This window comes from Rhinolophus hipposideros (assembly GCF_964194185.1).
Source record: "Rhinolophus hipposideros genome assembly, chromosome: 8".
Taxonomy (NCBI): domain Eukaryota; kingdom Metazoa; phylum Chordata; class Mammalia; order Chiroptera; family Rhinolophidae; genus Rhinolophus; species Rhinolophus hipposideros.
In genome coordinates, this window is record NC_138054.1 from 81,173,937 (window position 1) to 81,196,021 (window position 22,085).

General features: G+C 57.0%; 1 protein-coding gene across 16 annotated transcripts in view; it reads left to right on the forward strand.

Annotated features, from left to right (window-relative positions):
* The window catches only part of RAP1GAP (RAP1 GTPase activating protein), a 64,128-nt gene extending 44,261 nt beyond the window's left edge, over window positions 1-19,867 (forward strand). For 5 of the 16 annotated variants that reach the window (XM_081056244.1, XM_081056243.1, XM_081056237.1 and 2 more), the window contains 21 exons: window positions 243-281; window positions 662-847; window positions 3,747-3,850; window positions 4,095-4,173; window positions 4,582-4,635; window positions 5,728-5,811; window positions 6,023-6,123; window positions 6,258-6,387; window positions 7,398-7,553; window positions 7,969-8,040; window positions 8,621-8,707; window positions 9,114-9,251; window positions 10,830-10,961; window positions 12,983-13,060; window positions 13,997-14,106; window positions 15,080-15,193; window positions 16,575-16,698; window positions 17,667-17,769; window positions 18,095-18,198; window positions 18,374-18,412; window positions 18,827-19,867. In XM_081056244.1, coding sequence (XP_080912370.1) covers window positions 243-281; window positions 662-847; window positions 3,747-3,850; window positions 4,095-4,173; window positions 4,582-4,635; window positions 5,728-5,811; window positions 6,023-6,123; window positions 6,258-6,387; window positions 7,398-7,553; window positions 7,969-8,040; window positions 8,621-8,707; window positions 9,114-9,251; window positions 10,830-10,961; window positions 12,983-13,060; window positions 13,997-14,106; window positions 15,080-15,193; window positions 16,575-16,698; window positions 17,667-17,769; window positions 18,095-18,198; window positions 18,374-18,382 — 2,004 coding nt within the window. In that variant the 3' untranslated portion in view covers window positions 18,383-18,412; window positions 18,827-19,867. The remainder of the gene's footprint in view (window positions 1-242; window positions 282-661; window positions 848-3,746; window positions 3,851-4,094; window positions 4,174-4,581; window positions 4,636-5,727; window positions 5,812-6,022; window positions 6,124-6,257; window positions 6,388-7,397; window positions 7,554-7,968; window positions 8,041-8,620; window positions 8,708-9,113; window positions 9,252-10,829; window positions 10,962-12,982; window positions 13,061-13,996; window positions 14,107-15,079; window positions 15,194-16,574; window positions 16,699-17,666; window positions 17,770-18,094; window positions 18,199-18,373; window positions 18,413-18,826) is intronic. The other 11 variants (XM_081056240.1, XM_081056241.1, XM_081056248.1 and 8 more) reach the window with 5 other exon arrangements.
* The last annotated feature ends 2,218 nt before the right edge of the window (window positions 19,868-22,085 follow it).

A 22,085-nucleotide genomic window follows, 5' to 3' on the forward strand; every position in this document is an offset into this window, starting at 1 on the left:
AGCCTCCTTCTCAGGCAGGATGAGGCCCAGAAGAGGCTGCCAGCACTCAGGGAGCTAAGTCTGCCTCACGGGGTCACCCCAAGGCGAGCCCTGCCCCACCTGTGAGATGGGAAGATAAGGACAAGGCCCATCCACACTCCCAGCCCTGGTGGCTGGCCAAGCAAAGGAGCCTTCTGAGGGGGCGGGAAGTAAAGGATGTGGATCCTGTCCCAGCTGGCCTCTGTCCTGCTTGTGTTTTGCAGACGGAGGAGGACTACATTCCCTACCCGAGCGTCCACGAGGTAACCAGCTGGGCCCCCTGAGCCCATCCTCACCCAAGCCCTGGAGGCTCTCACGCAGGGAGTCAGGACGTCCGGGTCCTCCTCCTGGATGGAGCCTGACCACAGTGGGGGCTGTCACTCAGTTTATAGCCTCAAGACTTCTGATGCCATCTGAACCCCGGGCCTCTGAGCCAGACATTTCAGCCTCTCTACCAAGGTCATGCTCCTAGCTCTACCTGTCCCCACCCCATCCTTTGAGAATGGGGTTTGGGGCTCCATGTGATCTGGTACCGATTTAGGCTCTGGGTTGTCCCCTAGTCCTCCTTAGGTCTGAGTTGGGGAGGTGTCCTGGGGTCTTTTGGGGTGCAGTGTGGGTGGCTCTCAGCTGAGTCCCCCTTCAGGTCCTGGGGCGAGAAGGGCCCTTCCCCCTCATCCTGCTGCCCCAGTTCGGTGGCTATTGGATTGAAGGTACCAACCACGAAATCACCAGCATCCCTGAGACCGAGCCTCTGCAGTCACCCACCACCAAGGTGAAGCTCGAGTGCAACCCCACAGCCCGCATCTATCGGAAGCACTTTCTCGGCAAGGTGGGTAGCCTGCTGGTGTGGGGGGCCTGGGGGTGGGGGGGAGCAGAACCCTTGGACTGGGGCTGAGGGACAGTCCTAGAGCCCCGAATCTCAGGGAGCATTGCGTCGTGGATTCACTCACTCGTTCAACAAACATTGATCGCAAAAGGCAATGTTATGGCATAGTGGTTAACAGTAGAGGCCGTACCAGGGTTTGAATCCTGGCTCTGCCACTTACTGCATGGGACGTAGGGCGAGTCACTTACCCTCCTGTGCCTCTTGTTTCCTCAACTGTAAACACAGAGACGGTGATGATCCCCCCTCCTAAGGTTGTTAGGAGCCCTTAATGACAGGATGCTTGTAAAGTGTTTAGAATGGCGTGTAGCACAGAGGCAGACTCAATCAGGTGAGCGAATAATGAGCACCAGCTGTGTGCCTGGCCCTGCTCAAAGCACAGGTATGTAGCAGCAAACAAAACATAGCCAGTACGGCCCTTCAGTAATGTCAGTGTCGTGGCGTGACCTGGATTGATGCAACCACCAGCCCCAGAGCACGCACCCTGCCTGGTCACAGCTTGTCAGAGTGTCACCCCGCGGTGTTCAGGCAAGAGTGATTGGGCAAGGGTGTGGGAGTTGGAGGGGACGTCCCACGCTGGCACCCTGTATGGAGCAGATTCCACACCAGGTGCTGTCTCTACGTCAGTTTACTCTTGGCTCTTCCTTTTACTGAGGGTGTGACTTTGGGCAAGTTACATGACCTTCCTGAGCCTGTTTCCTCATCTGTAAAAATGAGGATAATAAAGATACATTAAAGCATAGAGACCAATGCCTGGCACATAGCAAGTACTCGATAAATGTTTGCTGTTATTATTACCTCTTCATAATTACTGTGAGATCAGGATTGTCCTAGTTTTTCAGAAGGGGAAAGTGAGGCTCCGAGAGGTAAAGTGACTTGGTCAAGGGCACACAGTTACAGAGCTAGGAATTGCACCTCGCTCTGGCCGACCTCCCATTAAGACATGCTGTGGGAATAGACAACAGTGTTGTGCTCTAATGATGGAATGTGATCAAGTCGCTACAACGGCAGTCACGTTACAATGTATGAATGTATCAAAGTAACATGTATACACCTTAAAGTTACACAATGTTATGTGTCAAATATATATTTTACAAATACATGCTATGGGAGGTGTTCCTGTTCCTAGGTGTGTGTGTGTGTGTGTGTGTGTGTGTTGGGAGGAGGGGGTGACTCCTTGGGGAGTCGGAGAGCTGTGTGACCTCAGTCTGAGCCCAACGCCTGACCCTGGGGGAGTATGGTGCTACGGTTGCGGTGGGGAAAGGGTGGCACCCATTGTGACTGAGACTAAAGCAGCAGGCTTAGGTTCAGGAGCCATTGCCTGGGGACAAAGCCAGAACAGGACGCAGGATTCCATCTCCAGGCTGAGCCCTGTGGGTGGAGAGAGACCTGCATCCTGGTACCCACTGCCCAGAAGCTCTCAGCTGGGTCTGGCAGGTCATGGGGTCTGGGGGACTGTGGAGGCCTAGCACATAGTTGGCACTCAGAAAATCTTTCTGAGGAGCGATGAGTGACAGAATGAAGTTGGTGCCTTGAGAGCAGAAGGATCTGAAGAGGTACAGGCTGGAGGATCAGAAGAGGCATGCTGACCAGGGTCAAGTTAGCAGCACAGGGTGGGGGAGTGGGGGGCGGCCCAGAGGGCTGGCAGAGAGCCAGGGCCATCTCCTGACTCCAGGTGGGCTGTGCGGGACGCAGTGGGGCCAGTTCTGGCAGAGGGAGGAGGTTAGGGGGCTTGGGCATTGACTTGCTGGGACCCTGACTGAGCCCACTCTCACACTGTCCCTTGGGCTACTCTGGTTCTGGGCAGGGGTGTCCGGGGAAACTCCCCACCCTGGGGACTGTAGAGCAGCCCTCCTTGCCAAGTGCCTGCCACTCCCTCTCCACAGATGGTACCAAGCATTTGGGAGTTTCTGTCACTCTGTGCCCAGGCAGGCTGAGGGGCACTCTCTGCCTCAGGTGCCCTCAGACTATCCCTGAACTGCTGATGTGTGGAGAAGAGGCAGTGCCCCAGCCCCTGCCTCTTCTCTTCCTGCCCTCTGAGCACAGGTGTTCATGTTTAAACAGGACTTACTTCCAGGATGACTCCTGGGGTAGGTGTGGCTGGGGAGCCAGCCCCACTCTCAGGGCCAGGCTGGGGTGGAATCTCCCAGCACTCCTGGCCCTTGGCTTTGGGGCTTTCCCACCTGGAGGTGACAGTGCTGGGCTCCTCTCTGGAGAGACCATCCCTGCTGCGACCCCCTGCTGCAGTCTCCCTTTGTGCCCTCTAGGGCATTTCTTCCCAACCCGAAGCTTCTCTTGATGAGGCAGGAGGGTGGGAACCTGCCAGGTCAGCCCAGTGTATTCATGAGATGTTTCACTTCCTGTTCTCACGGGCCCTGGCTTCAGGGGCCACAGGTTGAGCAATTAATCTGTTGGCATATTTGTATTGAGCCCCTACCGTGTGCCCAGCCCTGAGAAGGGCAGGGCTGGGAGACAAGTGTGAAGATAGAAATATAGTCCTGACTTTGATGAGGACCCAGAGAGCCAAGATTTCTATAAAGTTCATTGACTATCTCCCCTGTACCAGGCACTTTATCTCTTTCAGTGCCTGCCACCATCCCACAAGGTAGGTGGCCTCACTCACGTTAGAGACTAGGAAACGGAGACAGAGAGGTGCAGTGACCTTCTCAGGCTCCCCAGCTGGCAAGTGGCAGAGCAGGATTTGAATGGGGTCTATCTGGTGCTATTAGCCGTGACACCTGCTGTTTGATGAAGGACCCCCGATTTGGGAACGAGTTGGCTTTTCGATCGGGAAGCCACATACTCAGCCTCACCCACTCCCCCCGGCCCCCACCGCCCACCACAGGAGCATTTCAATTACTACTCACTGGATACTGCCCTGGGCCACCTTGTCTTCTCACTCAAGTATGATGTCATCGGCGACCAGGAGCATCTGCGGCTGCTGCTCAGGTGAGGGTGGGGGGAGGGGCCCTGTGACAGGAGTGAGGGCTGAGCTCTGATAATCTGAAAACCCATCTCATTTTACGCACTCTTCTCATTGAAGCCCAGAGAGGGGCAGGGATTTGTCTGGGGTTGCACAGCATGTCTGTGCCCGAGCCAGGCCTGGCCCCCATCATCCCTTTGGGTCCCCTCTGGTTTCTTATTTTGTGTGGAGGGGCTCCCATCTCCCTCACTGTGGGCTCTCTCCTCCCAGGACCAAGTGCCGGACGTACCATGATGTCATCCCCATCTCCTGCCTCACTGAGTTCCCCAATGTGGTCCAGATGGCGAAGGTGAGGCCTCTGCTCCTTCACACGGGACCCCGATGGGGGTCCCGATGGGCACACAGCGGGGCTGCAGCGCGGCCTCAGTACACCCTCATCTTTAGCTCCAGGTCTTAGCCCTGCGGGCTGCAGCCCGTCTCCAAGGTCCTGCCTCTCACGTGTTCCCATGATGCCCACATGCAGCTCTGGGGCCCTGTTCCCCATCTGTGTGCTTCTGGCACTCTTTAGAGCACCTTTGGATACAGGGGACCCCAGTTCTGTGCACCCTACTCTGAGCAACACTGAGCCCACAGTTCTGCTTCAGCCTTGGTTTCCTTTCTACGGCTGTCCGCCTCCAGACCTTGGCCTGGGAGGCCCAGAAGCCCCACCCCCTGCTCCCGGCCTTACCCTTAGGCACCCCCTTATCTCCTCCTGCAGCTGGTGTGTGAAGACGTGAATGTGGATCGGTTCTATCCTGTGCTCTACCCCAAGGTATGGCTGGTTCGGGCCCTGCTCACTGAGGGTGGGTGGGTAACGAGGGGACTGAGTATTTACTGGGCACCTACTGTGTGCAGGGTATTTTTCCTACATTCTCTCTTTTAATCCTTACAATAACCCTGCAAAGCCCACAGTTTGCAGAAGAGGAACCAGAGGCCCAGAAAGGTTTGTGTCTTACCCAGGTGCACAGCAGATAAGAAAGGCTTGCTTTTAAACCTAGTGTTGTCTGCCTGTGAGGCATGCCTCACTTACCTCTGGAAACGCTCGATGTCATTTGGGAACCCTCCCCAGGGCGACCTGTGCTCCTGAGCTAGGAGGCTCCACTGGCCTTGCGTCTGACCCCAGAGGGACCTAGTTGAGAGACACTAGGACAGATACCTCCATAAATGCTGCCCCACAGACAGCAGCTGCATTTCCAGCTCTGGTGCCAGGTGCTGGGTTCGACGTGATGTGACAATGTGGGAGAAGTGGTAGGGTCTTCTGTCTCCAATGAGCCAGGAGGTCTTCCTGAAGGAGGTGGGCATTGAAAGACATGTAAATTCTTGTAGCTCTGACTGAATTCTAGAGCAAGGTGCGGGTCCCTGAGGGGTGCTGTGGTCCAGCAAAGGTCCCAGAAGGAAGGGGCTTCAGAAATTAGATCCCGTCTCTCAGTTGCAGAAGAGGAAACAGGCCCAAGGTGTGGAGAGGAACCTCCTCAAGATCCCACAGCACACTGGTGGGACTCGGCCTGTTCTAGAACAACGAGGTAGGTTTGCAGAGGAGCTAAAGAGGGAGCCGTAGGGGCAGGAACTCATAGGCAAAACTCATAGGAGCGATGAGTTTGAGCTTTGTGATCCAACAGACCTGAGTTCGAGTCCTAGCTCCGCCACCTGCAAGCTGTTGTTTTTAGTCGAGTTCCTTAAGCCCTGAACCTTGGTTTCTTCATCTGAAAAGTGGGGACAGCGGGAATGTCTCCCTCACGGCCTTGTTCTGAGGATTAAATGAGATGATGCGGGTGCAGAGCGGGCGCAGTGCTTGGCACATAGTAAGAGCAATAAACCGCAACTGGAGAAAAGCACTGTTTCACCAACTGCCGTCTCCCCACAGGCTTCCCGGCTCATAGTCACCTTTGACGAGCATGTTATCAGCAATAATTTCAAGTTTGGAGTCATTTATCAGAAGCTTGGACAGGTGTGCTCACCTCCTCCTCCCTGCTCCCCCACCCGCCTGGCTGTGTGTCTGGGATGTCAGACCTCGGCCAGGGAAAGCGCCTCCCCAGGGACCCAGTTTCCCAGGAGCTCGGGGGCCACCAGAGATCCTCCTTCCAGTCTTCTCTGCGGTGGGGGGAAGGGGCGGCTCAGGAGCTGCAGCTCTGTGACCTCTACCCTCTGTGTGTCCCCAGACCTCGGAGGAGGAACTCTTCAGTACCAACGAGGAAAGCCCTGCCTTCGTGGAGTTCCTCGAATTTCTTGGCCAGAAGGTCAAACTGCAGGACTTTAAGGGGTGAGCATTAGGGTGGGATAAGCAGAGTACCATCTGACTCATGTTCTTGGGCAGGGAGGGAGCCCCCATCCTGGCCCCGTGGAGGCCTGGCCGGGGCTGGAGACTGAGCCGTAGCCTGGGGGGGCCTGGGGCAGGTTCCGAGGAGGCCTGGACGTGACCCACGGGCAGACGGGGACCGAGTCTGTGTACTGCAACTTCCGCAACAAGGAGATCATGTTTCACGTGTCCACCAAGCTGCCCTACACAGAAGGGGACGCCCAGCAGGTAGCCTGGGCACTCACCCACCCACCTGTCCTCCTGTCCCCCATCTACCTGTCCGTTCAGTGTCCACCACACCAGGCTCAGTGCGCCCCGGGATATAGAAGATGGAAGTTCTCCAGTCCCCCCATTTATGGGCTTTCTAATGGGGGCAGGGGAGACAGGCTGTTAAAATGTGGTGAAAGCCTCAGTTCCTACATCTGTGAAAATGGGGAGAACGGCTCCTACCTCACAGGTGAACATAAACGGGGAATGCACATAGAGGCTCGAAGAGGGTCTCGTACTAGCAAGCGCTCAATACATGTGAGTTAGTGTTTTTATAGGGAGTGAAGGGCATTGTGGGGTCACGTGGGGGACTCACACTTGGCAGCGGTGGGAGTCCCGAAAAGCTTTCAAGATAAAGTGCCTTTTCGGCTGTGAAGGAGTTGGGAGAAATGGGAGAGTGTTCCAGGTGGAGATCAGCTTCCTCAAAGGCCTGGCGGTGAGGAAGTGTAGGGCATGTGCTGGGAACCAAACTCGGAAATTGTCACCTTGCCCTCAGCTTCCTCAGGACTGTCTACCTTATCCCACAGCCCCACCCCGGTGCGGCAGGGGGTGTGAAACGGTAATGTGAGAAAAATGGCAGTATTTACTCCCTACTTTTAGAGTCATTTTCTTTTAATAAGATTCTCTGTTCATTTTAGCAACATGAATATATACTGAGTGGAACTGCTGTTTAAGAGGGGCCATGTTTGGGGGATTTAGACAGAAGAGTTGAGAAGTAGGGCCTGGGGAGCAGGAGCCCTGGGTTCGAGTCCCCTAACTCACAAGAGGGCCCTGAATCACTTCTCTTCGGCTGGGTTTCCTCATCCGTCGCAGGATCCCAAGACAACAACAGTAATTTGAAGACAAGTTTCTCACCAATCCTTAGACGTGCCCTCTGCCTACCCCAGGCCCCCCCACACCCATGGGCACCCTCCCCTGCACCCAGTGCCCCTCTCTGGCCAGGGTGTGAAGGCCTGTGGCCCTGTGCTCAGTTGCAGCGAAAGCGGCACATTGGGAATGACATCGTGGCTGTGGTCTTCCAGGATGAGAACACGCCCTTCGTGCCTGACATGATTGCCTCCAACTTCCTGCACGCTTACGTGGTGGTGCAGGCCGAGGGTGGGGGCCCCGATGGCCCCCTCTACAAGGTGGGTGATCTCAGAGCTTCCCACGGAAACAGCCCCAGCCTCACTTGCTCTGAGGCCTCTCTGAGCCTCAGTTTTCCCAACTGTAAATAGGGGGGCTGTCCCGAGGGCTCTAAGCTCCCTTCTGGCTCTGATGATGGAGGACTCCCATCCTGCCTTTTCTGGTCCACAAAGTGCCCCCCCCCCATCAAAGAGGCCAGTTAGCCTTCTCTGCCATCATCCCCAATGACTCCCGAGATCCTACACCACTTCCCACTAATCAAATGCGGGGTCAAGGATGGAGGGGCTGAAATCCTGGGGTTCAGTCATCCAGTCAGCAGTCACTGAACCTTCCCCGCCAAGGGGCCGGTTAGAGAGGTAAATTAGGAGTTTCAGGCTGATATGGGGACTCCACAGGAACTGCTGCCCTCTCTTCCAGGTCTCTGTCACCGCCAGAGATGACGTACCCTTCTTTGGGCCCCCGCTCCCGGACCCCGCTGTGTTCAGGAAGGTGAGAGGGAGCCCCCAACCCTGGTCATGGGCAGAACAGGACTAAATGGGTGGGGGCACTCATTCTGCTATACAAGGTCCTGAAGCCCCATTGTGCCAGGGCAGTTGGGCTCCCCTAACTGCACCTGGGGCCTCATTTTCCTTTTCATCTTGATAAAAACTGTGATTTATTTACAAAGTCACAGAAGAAACTATATCATAGCTTTACATTTTCCATAGCAGACTCTTTGGCCTTCCCTTATTTCTTTTATCTTTTTGACAATTACAGTCTTCTTTCTTCCAAAACGTTTGGGGAGGGGGTGCACGTCTCTCTCACCTCTCAGAAGCCACACTTGGAGCCTTGGTTTTAGCACCCTGCAGCCTGAGGCAGTAGGAGACCCCTTATATCTATGAGATTTGCTCTCCAGAGGGTAGGCAGCCATGAAGGCCATCGGGGACCCTCACCGTTGCTGGGGAGCTGAGTCCAAGAAGGTGCCTTGGGAGTGAAGAGGAAACCCCTGGGCCCCTGACACTGGAGCTCAGCCCCTTGTCTCTGTGTTCTGACCCCCCTTTCTCCTCTCCTTCACACTCGGGGCTCCCAGGGGCCTGAGTTCCAGGAATTCTTGCTGACAAAGCTGATCAATGCTGAGTATGCCTGCTACAAGGCAGAGAAGTTTGCTAAACTGGAGGTGAGGATGGGTTTTGGGGGCCCAGCCCCTCCCCCCAACTTGGAATTTCAGCTCTGCCCTTTGGGAAGGGAAAAGCCCCGTTCACACCTTGGCCTTAGGGAGGGCTGCTAGGGGGAGTACGGATTTACGGGTGAGTAGGGCTAGAGGCAAGGGAGAGGACGGAAGGCATTTCTAGGGATGTGTGACCAGTGCCCGGGAGGGGCTGGGAGGTGGACAGGCTGGCACCGAGGATTGCGTGGGACAGCGGGAAAACGGGGGGTGGGAACGTGAGGCCAGATCCTGGAGGGGCCTGAGGGAAGCCTGCATAGGCTTCAGGGGGCCCGGGCCCCTCTCCCCACTCACTCAGAAGGTGGCCTGGTGTGTGGGACGGAGGGGTGTGTCCTGACGGCCTGGGCCTGGCCCACAGGAACGGACACGGGCCGCGCTGCTGGAGACGCTCTATGAAGAACTACACATCCACAGCCAGTCCATGATGGGCCTGGGCGGCGACGAGGACAAGATGGAGAACGGCGGCGGCGGCGGCGGCTTCTTCGAGTCTTTTAAGGTGAAGGGTCGGGTCTACTTGGGTGCGGAGGGGCGGGGTCAGGGGTGGGGCTATGAACTAGCTGTGGGGGTGTGGCTAGAGGCCGGCTCCCATTGGAGGTGCAGCGGGAGGGGTTAGTGGTTGGAGGCGGGGCCTTGGCTTGGGGGCGGGGTCTGCCTGGGAGTTCTGCTGAAGGTTGGCGCCTTCTGGGTGGCAACAGGGTGCCTGTGGTGCCAAGGGTGGTGGCTTCCAGGTCAGCAGGTGAAGAAGCAGGCGTAAGCCTCTGCCCTGAAGGAGGTAAAGAAACAGGGCCTGGAAGGGGTGTGTGAACCGAGTGGCTCTAGGAGGGGGACCTGGCCGGTATGAACTGCAGCCAGGTTTCCCCACCCTGGCTCTCTCTGGTTTAGCTTAGGGTTAAGAGCAGAGACTCCCTGGGTTCAAATCCCAGCTCTGTCACCAGCTTGATCATTCTTGAGCCTGTTTCTTCATTGGTCAGGTAGGGTAATTACAACTTACATCATACGATTGTTGAGAATTATTTGTAAAGCAGTTAGATTAGTTCAATATAAGTTAAACAGCTCATGTAAAACCCGTTTGCATTTTGTTGTCCAAAGTGAGAGGCAGAGAAGGGACTTCCTTTGCTCCTCCGATAGAGCCTAGACTCCCTCAGGCTGCAGGTCCCCAGGCAGTAGCTTCTTTGCCACTGTCTCCTCCACCCACAGGAGGACCTCCCAGCCTCCAGTGCCCAGCCAGGCCAGTTGGGCCCCACCCTCACCCCAGGCAGGCCACAGAGCTGGAGATGTGGGTTCACGTAAGGGGATTAGCCCAGCTGCCCAGTGCTGTGCTAGACTGAGGCAAACAGACCGTCTTTGAGAAAGAGGCCTGAGGAGAACCCTGCCTCTGCCCACTGGAGACAGGCAGGGTGGGGTGAGCATGGGCTCATGGGTCTGGGGTATCTTCTTTGAGGGAAGGCTCCAGTGGTTCCACATCTGGTGGGTGCTGGACGGTGGACGTGGCTTAGATCACAGAATTTCTGAGGCAGCAGAGTCCACAGTTAAGGGTTTGGGTTTGGCATATGGGTTCCAGACTCAGCGCTCCTTCAGTTTCAGCACGTGTAAAATGGGCACGATAATGGTGCCTCCCTCTGGGGTGGACTGAGTGAGAGGGTGGATGTAAAAAGTACCTGGCCCCATAGTTTCAGTATAGCATTCAGTATAGGCTGGCTGGAAAAAGCCAGGGAGGGAGGGAAGAGAAGAAAGCAGGGAAAAAAGCTTAAAGGAGTCTTCCTAAAAGGAAGACACTAAGGGTTCTGTCGGGCTCTCTGGGCACACTTGTGGCCCTGACCCAGTGTGTTCTGCATTCCTCACAACAATCACGTGAGAGGCTCCGAGGCTTGCCCAAGGTCACCCAGCAAGCTGGTGACAGAGCCAAGGCCCAAATTATCCTTAGCACCATTGGACCTGACTCTTGTGTGGTCTCGTGGGTAGGGACTTCCTAGGAAGAGTGGCATTGGTGGGGAGTGACCTGGGCTCCTGGGTTTCCTCGAGGCGGGGGGCTTATGAAGCCTGTGCTGCCTCCACTCCACCCCCACCTTCACAGAGGGTCATCCGGAGCCGCAGCCAGTCCATGGATGCCATGGGACTAAGCAACAAGAAGCCCAATACCGTGTCCACCAGCCACAGTGGGAGCTTCGCACCCAACAACCCTGACCTGGCCAAGGCAGCTGGAATAGTGAGTGCCCTCCACCGGGGGCCCTCAGCTCTCCCCTGCCTCTGAGGCCTAGCCCCACCTCCCCCCATTGCCCCGCTGTCCAAGGGTCACACTTCCTGGGCTCTAGACTTGGTCTAGCCACTGCTCTCCATGGGGGTCCAGTGCCCAGGCCATGACACTGGGGTGCTGAGAGCCTGCAGTCTCCTTCCCAGCTCCTCAGCCCGCCCCTCCTCCTGACCCCTTATTCAGGTGTGACTTTCTATAGGGCCACTCTGGGGCAGCCTCTATATCACAGTCCTTATTGAGCGCCTACTATCTACGTGTACTGGGAATTGGGCTGCTATGTGGGCACCTGCTGTCAAGCCTTTGTTTCTGGGAGCACCTCCTGTGTGTCAGGCTGTGGGCACATACTGTGAATCAGGACCTGGCTTTCCATGTGTACACTTGTGTGTGCCTGGCTCTGAGATGCTGGTGGGGGCCTACTGTGTGTCCGGACCTGGGTTGTTGTGTGGACATGCACTGTGTGAGCGTCTACTGTGGGCCTGGCCCTGAGTTTCTGTGAGCACCTACTGTGTGTCAGGTCCTGGGCTGCTGTGTGGGCATAAAGTCTGTAAGCACTTGCTGTGTGCCCAGTCCTGGGCTGTTGTGTGAGAACCTTCTATATGTCAGGAAATGGACTGCTGAATGAGCACATAATGTGTGCTAAGCCTGGATATCAGTGAATGCTCACTGGGTGTCAAGAAGTGAGTTGTGTGAGCATTTGCTCTATGAGCACCTACTGCTGTGTGCCGGGCCCTAGGCTGCTTGCTCTGTGAGCACCTACTGTGTGCTAGGGCCTCTGTGGTTGTGATTACCTATTGTGTGTCAGGAATTGGGCTTCTGTGTGAGCATCTCCTAAGTGAGCACTGTGTGTGATTATTTACTGTCTGCCAGGCTCTGTGGGATTCTGCTACTAATACTGGGGGCGTCGGGGCGGTGAGTGCTGGGCACACAGGACGGATAAGGCCTTCACTTGTGGGCCTATCTGCTTTCTGCCGCCTAGTGGCCACCCGTGGCACTGCATCCACTGCTCTGCTTCCCCCTTTCCATCCCTCCCTCCTTTCTTCCCTCCCTCCCTCCCTCCCTCCATCATTTATTGACTGTCTGCTGCATGCTAAGCCCTGTGCTCAGTACTTTGAGGCTGTGTCACTTGCAACAGGAGGGACACACCCCTCCCCCCAATCCCTGCCCCATGATCTGGCCTGGCCAGGGGAGCAAGGCTGGTCCTCCGCTGTCCAGCAGCCATCAAGCCCCCTGTCATTGGAAAAGCAGGCCCGCCCTCCTCTCAACCCAGATTCATAAGCCACTCCCCTCCTTGCCTGGAGTGGCCCAGCCTCCTGTGGGTGGCTGGAGAGGGGCCCCAGGGACAGGGCCAGGCCAGCAGTACCCTCCATGGCAGTAACCAGACCCATTTCTCTTTTTGTTTTTGCACAACTCTCTCCTCTCTTCATGTTGCCTCTTTTTCCTTCCTCTCTTTCCTTGTTTTTCCTTCCCTTTCTCTCTCCCCGCTCCTCTTCTCCTTGACCTCTCTCCACCTCCTTGCACATTTATATTTTTCTCTCCTCTGGCACCTTTCTTTTTACTCCCTCTCCTCCTCCTCTTTCCCACTATTTTCTCTCTGGCTTTTTCCTTTTTGCCTGCCCTTTCCTACCATTTCCATCTGTGTCTTACTCCCTGGGCCCATCTCTGTGTCTGTCTGTCTGTATTTCGCTCTGTGCCTATCTCCTGTGCTCCCCTCACCCCATGTGTCCCTTTCTCTGTCTAACCATCTCTCTTTCCTCTGTCCTCTTTCTATCTCTTCTTCCACCTCTTCTCTCCTTCCCTTCCTTGGCTTTGTCTGTCTTTCTCTCTCCCAACACCCTACCCCACTCTCTTCTTTGTTTCTCTCTGTCTGTCTGTCCCTCCTTTCACTGCCTCCCCTCTCGGTGTCTCCTGCTATCTTTCTCTCTCTCTGGCTCTATGTCTGTCTGTCTGTCTTTGCCCCACCCTCTGCTGCTTGCCAGTCATTGCTTATTCCTGGGAAAAATTCGAGTAGATTCGGACGCCGGGGCAGTGCCATAGGCATAGGAACCGTGGAAGAGGTTGTCGCCCGCGGGGTTGCCGGCTCTGGAGGCTGCCTGCACGCGCTCTTCTCTGCTCGCTCTCAGGACGGAGGCCATATTGGGGACGTTGGCTTCCTTTCCTCGGGACAGGCCCAAGGGTGTGCAGGATGGAGTGCCGGCAGCTCTGATGGCACTCAGCACCTGCTTTGGGGCCTGGTACCTGTTCCAGAGCCAGTGACCCCTGCCAGGGGCTTCTGGCCCTGCCCTGGCCACTGGAACTCTGGCCCAGTCCCTGCAAGAATCTGGTACCCAAAGACCCTATGCCCAGCCGCACGTCCCCCAATATCGCTGGTTCTGCACAAAGCACCATCCCTCTCCTCTGCCCTGACACCCTCTCCCCACCGTGAAGTGCTCTGGGGGCTCTTGCGCCTCCATACCCCTGGGGGCCCATCTTCCTGCCTGCCCAGAGAAGCTGGTGCCTGTGACATCCCGCCCTAGTGGGTATGGAAACGGGGGTACCTGCCAACTGCTGGCTCAGAACCTCTCCCAGCCGGTTTGGAGATTCTGAGACAGGGCAGAGCTGGCATGGGGCAGGGGAGTGGGTTGCTATGCCCACTCTCTCCCCACTGCCCTTCGGCTGCAGGTCCCACGAAGCCCACTGGAATGGGGTGCGGGCGGAGGCGGGGAGCCATCCTGAGGATTTGGCCTCCTCCCATCCCAGCCCAGAGTGGCTGCCAGCACCCTTGGGCCCAGCCCTGCTGTGTGATCTGGGGTGGGGGGCCTTGGCTCTCACTGGACCTGTTGTTTCCCTCTCTGTAAACTGGGAGGACTTCTCTGGAGATGGACATGTTCTCTTGTTCTTTCTTGCTCGTTGCCTCTGCTTCAGGGCCTGGGGCAGCAGGGCCCATGGTGGTATGTGGGGGGCATCAGGGCTCCCAGGACAGGTGGGCACTGAGTTGGGGCCTCTCCCTGCAGTCACTGATTGTCCCTGGAAAGAGCCCCACGAGGAAGAAGTCAGGCCCGTTTGGCTCACGCCGCAGCAGCGCCATTGGCATCGAGAACATACAGGAAGTGCAGGAGAAGAGGTGGGTGGGGCAGGGTGGCTGGGTCTGTCTCCTCCAGCCCCTTCCCTGACTCCCATTCAGTGGCAAAGCAAAGCAGGTTGGAGGGAGTGCCCACCTCTCTGTCTCTCTGCCCCCCTCCCGTGAAAGCTATGTGATCAAGGCCCCAGGGCTCATCACCTATCGTGACCCGGTTTTACCCACCCAGCAGTTCTGCTGGCTCCCTGGGGTCCACACCTTGCACAGCAGGATGCTGTAGGTCAGGGCGTTCAGGGGCTAGCCCAGGTCACACAGCCAGTGAGGGGTGGAGCTGGGATTTTTGGCCTGGTCTGTGGGGGTCGGTGAGTGCATCTGTGGGGGCAGGACGGGCAGCACGCCCGTTAGCAGCAGAGCAGCCTCTGGGAAGCAGAGGTTAGTTCCTGGGTGTGAGTCCTGTCTTGACCACACAGGGGCTGTGTGACCTTGGGAAAGTCACTGTACCTCTCTGAGCCTCACTGTCCCAGTCTGAAAAGTGAGGATAAGAACATAACTGACAGCATGGGGCTGCTGTGGGTCTGGTGCAGTGCACGTGAAGCAGGGTGCTCGGCACACTGAGTCTCAGGATTGGTGCTGCACGGCCCTCAGGGCCACGTGGCCCACAGTCCTGCAAATCCTGGGTTCAGGTTTTGGCTTTGCCAGTCCTGGCTGTGCATACCTGGGCAGGTTCCCTCCCATCTCTGGACTCCAGTTTCCTGATGCATCACAGGGGATAATTATACCTGCTCCTGTGGAGGGGAGGATTTGGGGTGTCCTGTCTTATGTAGGTAGGTGCTCCACGGTGCCTGCCCAGGCCTGGCCAGGGAACCACAGAGATTGCTCTGGGGTCGGCCCCTGAGGATATAGGGTATGAGTATGAGACAGGAGGTGCCCATGCCCTCCTCTCACCACCTGAGCCTCAGTTTACCCTTGATGCCAGGCCCGGTGCTGAATCCCCCTGCTGCCCCCGTGTGCCCCACAGGGAGAGCCCCCCGGCTGGCCAGAAGACCCCAGACAGCGGGCACGTCTCACAGGAGCCCAAGTCAGAGAACTCCTCTACTCAGAGCTCCCCAGAGATGCCCACGACCAAGAACAGGTTGGGGCTTGGGGCACGCCAGGCTGGGAGCTTGTGGGTGGTGGGCTCATCTTTTGTACCCCTGCCTGGGCCTAGGCTGCCAGTAGCATTGCCACTGCCATACCAGGGCGTTGGCGAGGCCTGGGTACTCTCTCAGGTCTTCCTTTGACATACTCTTGGGTGCCAAGTGCTGGAATACAGCGGTGACCTGGGCATACATGACCCTGCCTCATGGAGTGATGGCCCAGTGTAACATCACCTAATGAGCTATTTCCAGATAGTGATGGTTGGACGAAAACAAAGCTGGGATACGGTGAAGAATGGGTGGTAAGAGGGTTCTATGGGCGCTCAAGGAAGATATTAACAAAGGGGTGAGGTTCGAATTGAGAGCTGAGTGAGCAGTCAGCCCTGCAGGACTGGCATGGTAGAGGGAAGAGGGTTCCAGGTAAGAAACACAGCCAGTGCAAAGGCCCTGAGGCATGCTTGAAGGATAGAAAGAAGGTAGTCCATCAGAGTCAAGTGAGTGAGGGGCCAGGCCCACATGAAGGGGCAGGACAAGAATGGAAGTAGGGAGGCCAGCAAGCAGGCTGCCCCTCCGTTCAGCACTTGTTGGCTGAGTCCCTTCTGTGCTGGCTCTGGGGGCATCAGGAAGACTCAGCCTGGGCCAAAGAGTCAGGCAGGTGAACAGAGAAGCAGGAAAGGGAGACAGGGATGGTGAGAGACGAGGCACGCAGGACCCAGAGCAGGGAGGTTCACCTACCATGGGAGGAGGAAGCACGGAGGGCCTCCCTGTGGAGGAAGCCGTTGGCTGATTTTTGAAAATGAATTTTTTCCTTTTGGGATTGGAGGGAGAGTGAGACTCCAGGCAAGAGACACAAAGGGCCCGAGCATGGAACAGAATTGTGAGAGGGCTAAGAGAGCAGCCTGTGGAATTGGTAGGCCTGGGTCCTGCCTGTTCTTCCACCTACAACTGGGTGATTTGGGGCTGTGTGCCTACCCTCTCTGTGCCTCAGTGTCTCCTCATCTGTCAGATGGGTCTACTAATGATAGCAATGAGATAACTCAGGTAAAAGAGTTAGAACGGTGCCTGGCACAGAGCAAATGGGCACTGGGTGATAGTATTAATAGTTACTATTGAGTACCAAGCCAAGGAAATTAGGCTTTGTCTAGGGCACTGGGGATCCGTGGGAGGGTTTGGAGCAGGGGAGGGACATGATCTGATCCACATTTAGGAAGGACAGTGGCAGGAGGAGGATCGGAGGCCTAGGGAGCTATAAAGCAACCCCCGAGGTGCCAGGCTGGCTGCAGGCTGGCCTCCCTGGCTGGGACGGCAGGGGACTGGGGCCTTGGGCCAAGAGGGGCCCTGAGTGGGTGCTGGCTGATGGGGTGCTGTCTGTGGCAGAGCGGACACAGCAGCCCAGAGAGCAGAAGTGCTGAAGGACTCCTCCCGTTCCTCGTCCAGTGCCAGCAGCTTCGCCAGCGTGGTGGAGGAGACAGAGGGTGTGGACGGGGACGATACAGGCCTGGTGAGAGGCCCAGGACTGGGGTGCTCCATAGCGGCCTGGAAGGGGGGTGTTTTGGTTCCTGGAGACGCTTTGGGTAGAAGTATGAGCCTGGGTGTGGCTGAGATGGGATCAGGGGACCCAGCCCAAAGAAATAGTGCAGAATAACCCTGCCCTACTCTGAAACCTTTCATGGCTCCCCAGTGTACCCCCAAGAGAACACAATTTCTGAGACCATTGAAGATCTAGTCGCTCTCTCCCTCCCTTCCTCCTCAGCCTCTTACCACTTCAGCCATTCTGCACTCCTTTGCAGTCTCCTGTACGGAGGCTCACTCCTCTGGACCCTGGCACATACTGTTTTCTCCGTCGGAAACCTTCTCCTGCCTCCTCCTTCCCCTTTGTCTGATTGACTCCTACTCATCCTTCTTGGCTCAGCCTCACATCACCCCCTCTTGAAAGCCTTCTCTGATTTGCTAGTCAGGGAGGTTACCCACCCGTCCTTATGCTCTCAGAGACCCCAGGGCTTTGCCCTTAACACCCTTTGTCATTCTTCATTTGACACCCATGTAGGGGGCACCTGTTCCTTGCCAGGTACTGTTCTAGGTGCTGCAGGTGCAGTGCAGACCCAGGCCCCGCCCCATGGGGCGTAGAGTCTAGAATTATAATAGTCTTTTCATAGTCCGTCTTGCTTCCCAGACTTGGAGCCATCTGAGGGCAGGGACCGTGCTCAGTGTCTCTTGGTAGCTTGGCCCAGGAAACTATCAGTGAATGTTTGTTAAATGAACAAATGGGAATGCCTAGTACCTGTTTCCACTCTGTCCCGTGGCCTCCCAGGGGCAGGCATTGTTGGGCCCGCATCCTCTTTGCAGGGGAACAAGGGTGGGGGATTATGGATTGAAGTGGGGGAGAGGGGGCCTGGAGGGAGAGGAGAGCCAAGCCTGTGCCGTGGCTGAGGGCTGATCTCCCTCTTTCTCTCCTCCCTCCATTCCTAGGAGAGCATCTCGTCCTCAGGGACGCCCCACAAGCGGGACTCCTTCATCTATAGCACGTGGCTGGAGGACAGTGTCAGCACCACGAGTGGGGGCAGCTCCCCAGGTACCCGGCCAGGGGCAGCTTCCCGCTACAAGCAGGGCTCTTATGGTAGGAGGGGGACAGAGCCGGGCACAGAGAGTAAAGACCACTTCTCCTGCCCCAGGTGGTGGGGATGTGACACATTGGACAGTGGGTGGGTCCTTATCCAGCCTAAGAAGACTGATGGCTTGGAGGGCCAGTGGCTTCTGGAAGGGTCTTGGACGATGACTGGAAGACAAAGAAGGGAGTTAGGGTTGGGCGCCCTGGAGGAGGCACTTGACGGGATTGGGGAGCACCAGTGCCGACCATGCCCATGTCCCTGGTGCCTCCCTCCTGCCCCTCTCCCCAGGGCCCTCGCGGTCATCCCATCCAGATGCTGGCAAGCTGGGGGACCCTGCATGTCCGGAGATCAAGATCCAGCTGGAAGCAGCTGAGCAGCACACACCCCAGCTGGTATGTGCAGCGCTGCGGGGAACCAAGGGTGGGGACTGGACCGAGCGGTCCCCCTAGGCCAGGAGGGGCTGGGCTCGTCTGGTCTGGGCACAGCCAGTGACTTCTGCTTGCCTGTGTCTCCTGCTCCCTGCTGTCATCTGTCCTGTCCCCTGCCTCGCCGCCATTCTCTGTGCAGGGCTGTTAGCCAGGCTCCTCTTGGAAGGTGACTGAGCAGGTCAGACCCAGCCCTCAGCTCTTGTTTGTGGGGAGAGGGTGGGAGTGGGTGGTGGGCGGGGGTAGGCCAACTCCTCCCTGTTCCTCTGTCCCCTCTCTGGGCTGAGAGCCATGTGCCTGGGTTCAAATGTTCTGCCACTCCAATGCTGGGTGACTTGAGCAGATCATCGGCCCCTCTCTGGGCCTCAGTTTCCTTATCTGCGCACTGGGGCTAATAAATGCTGCCTCACCTCCATCTGAGAGCTGCTGGGAGGATTTGATGGGAGCCTGGAAGGCACCTGGGAATTTCTGGGAGGGAGGGGCCTGGGGGATTCCCAGTGGGATACAAAGGCCTTGAGTCTGGAATGCCAAGAGTGGCCCCTTCCCGCTTCTGTCTCCCTGCTTCGTGGTGCCTCCATCCCCCTTTGTCCTGCAGGCGAGGCCACAGAAGCACAAGGTGAAGATGCTGTGTGAAATCCAGGCAGACAGGACCTCTGCCTCCAAGGCCACCATCAGCCTGTGGGCTGCCCCCTGTCTCCCCAACCCTCCCCTTGGCCCATTGTCTGGGCTGTCTCTGCAGGGTGGAGCCATCCAGACCTGGGAACAGGGAAGCTGCTGGCATCACCCCCATATCCCGGGCTGGGGGGCCAGGCTGGGGCAGGGAGTGATCCGTTGAAGCAGGACTCCAGCCCTGGCTTGCCCCCACGTGGGCCCTCCATCACACCTTGGTACCCCTCTGGACTCGGGGAGCAAGATGGGAGGGGGAGATTGAGATATCTCAGTGCAGACAGAGCCTGCAAGCCGTGGGATGTGAGATGTGGTGGAGTGAGCACTGGGCTGGGAGTCGAGTCCTGGCTTTCAATTTGGGTTCTGCTGTGTGACTCTGGGCAAATCCCTTTCCCTCTCTGGGCGCCTCTGCTATAAATGGACAAGATTATTTCAGAGGTCACTAAAGACTGTGATTCCATGTACCTGCCCCAGAATGGGGGATTGTCCTCTCAGGGGCCTCCCATCAGCCTACCCTGCTTCATGGTTCCCTGGGGCCCCAGGTGGGCTGAGGGGCTGGCTATTCCCTTTGCCCCTCCTGGACCCTCAAGCTCTACCAAGATCTGCCGATGCCCTGTCCACTGCCTCCATATGACAGACAAGTGACCCCCCTTGTGGGAAGGGGGACCTACCTGGCTCCTCAGCCAGCATCCAGCTTCACCCCTGCCATCCCATGTTTTGGGCACTCCAGGCTGAGGCGTCTCGGCTGGCCTAGAGCAACAGGTCTTGCCATTGTGCCCCCCCCCACTCCCATGGAGGGGCAGCCTGGCACAGCTGCTGTGAGCCCACATCCTGTGTGTGTGTGTCCACACTTTTTAGGCGCCACGTCAAAGGCCAGCCTTCCAGCCCCAACACCCATTCTGGAAGCCCCCGTGGCCGTGTGTATGTTGGTAACAGTTGTACAAAATAAATTCTATTTATCGCTATTGTACCCTGAGCTGGACCTGGCTTTGCGGGAACCCTGCCCAGAGTGACCCCAGACAGGTCTCAGTGGTGCCAAGGTGGAGGGGAAGCCTGTCTCGCCTCCCCATCAGAGCTGCTGGGTCTGGGGGCACGTCCAAGGCCAAACCATGGGCTCTGTAAGCAGCAGCCATAGCTCCCTTCCCATGGCGCTGCCGCCCATTTCTCCACCCAGTCTGCTTCTCCACAGGGAGAAGAACGTGGCTTTGAATCGCAGACCCAGCTTTGAGTCCTGGCACCATCAGCTAGTTGGGTGGTAATTGGGAAACTTACTAACTTCTCTGAGCCGCAGTTTCCACTTTTGTAAAATGGGAAATCAAAAGCAGTCGTACCTCCCGCGAGGGTTTGTTAGGACGATTCATTGAGCTGGTGCATATCAAACACATACGGCATCCAGTGGGTGCTCAATGATCAACTTCCCCTTTGCACATGCTCGGTGAAGCCAAGACTTTCCCTTATGTGGCCACCAGGGGGCGACGAGGGATCACTTACCGGGACAGTTGGGGCTGAGTCCCTTCAGCTTGGAATGAGCTCACAGTGCAGGGCAGTTACAGTAAAGGGTGACGAGTGACATGGGTGCACACGAGCAGGGGGGCCAGCCTGGATGAGGGCGGCACGGGGGGAGACTGGAGCGGTGGTACCTGAACGTCCTGGAAGGCTTAGGAAAGTGTCCCTGGGGGCGGGGACTACAGAAGTGAAGGTGTGGAGGGGAGAGAGTGGAATTGGAAAGGCAGCAGATGGTTCTGAACAATGGAAGGTGACGATGGAGGGGACAGGGAGATGGATAGAGACGAAGCTAGAGGCCACGTGGACTCGAATGCCAGACCAAGGGACCAGGACTTCCTGCTGAGGGCCACAGGAGCCATGAGGATTTGAAACGGAGTGCCATAGAAAGAGAAGTGGGGTCTGCTGGTGGAGACTGGACGGTGTCAGGGCAGGGAGGGGAAGATTAGGGAGACTGTTGGGGACAGAGGGGGCCTGGACGGTGTTGGGAGGTCTTAGCATCTGGATGGAGGTCCTGGTGGGATGTGGGGCTGAGGGAGGAATCGAGGGGGCTCTCAGGGGTCCAGCCTGGGTATTTGGTGAATGGGGGTTGTCTTCGCTGATGTAGGAGGCTGGGAGGAAGAACAAGTTTGGGGTCAGTTGGGGGCTATTGGGCTTGGGGGTCGGCACAGAATTGGATTCCAGTGGATCAACCATGCCCTGGCCTTCCCGACAGCTTTGCAGCCACCCTACCTCATCCCCACCACTAGTCCCCATCCTCCCCAGGACAATGCTGAGTACCCCCCAGAGGTTGCCATGCTTTTCCTGACAGTGCCCTTCTGTGACCCTCAGATGTCTGGGGCCACCCAGGGACGGTGACTCACAACCAAACCTCTGCTCCACCCACCTCAGTTTGGCTCTAGGCTGCCCTGGGCTCCGTGGGTCCCCTCCTAACCCCAACCCCCTCCCCTGCTCTACCTCATCCCTGTTCTCTAAACCTCATGCTCTCTCCTGGGTCCTGGTTGTTCAGAACTCTTCTGCCTTAGTCTCTCGCCTGTCCCCTCCCAGCCCACCCCAAAGGGCCAGCAGCCACCGTTCAGCACTAAGGTCAAGAGCTTGGCTCTGAGGTCATTCACCTAGCTCTGTGACGTTGACTCTCTGGGCCTCAGTTTCCTCATCTGTATAGTGGGAATGATAATAATCCTGACCTTGGTACTCTGATGTGAGGATTCAGTGAGGTGATACTTCATAAAGTTCTTGGTGAAGCCCTGGCCCATGGTGAGCACCAAAAATAGTGTGTAGGGGGGCGGGTGGTGATGAGCCATGAATAAGGACCACATCCATAACCCACATCAAAAGGTGTGGGGTCAGCGCTTGGGGTGGAGGATGGAGTAATTGGTGCCGGCCCGACCCAGACCTCTGATGTCGGCTTTGCGATGGATGATGGTCAGTTGCTTCCCTGAGCTTTAGCTACCTGGTTTTACTGGGGATGATGATCCTTTTATGAAAGAGCTCGGGCACCGCCACTTGTATCCCTTTACTTTGTGATATTCCCCATCCCCCAGCTCTGACCTGCAGCGGAGCCAGCGCTCCGGGGTTTGTTGTGGCAGCTTGGTGAGCAGTACCTGCCTTTGCCCCAGGCTGTGCCAGTCCCCATCATGGGAAGGGCAGGCCTCTGGCTGGGTTCAGCCCGGGACCCCCCTTCC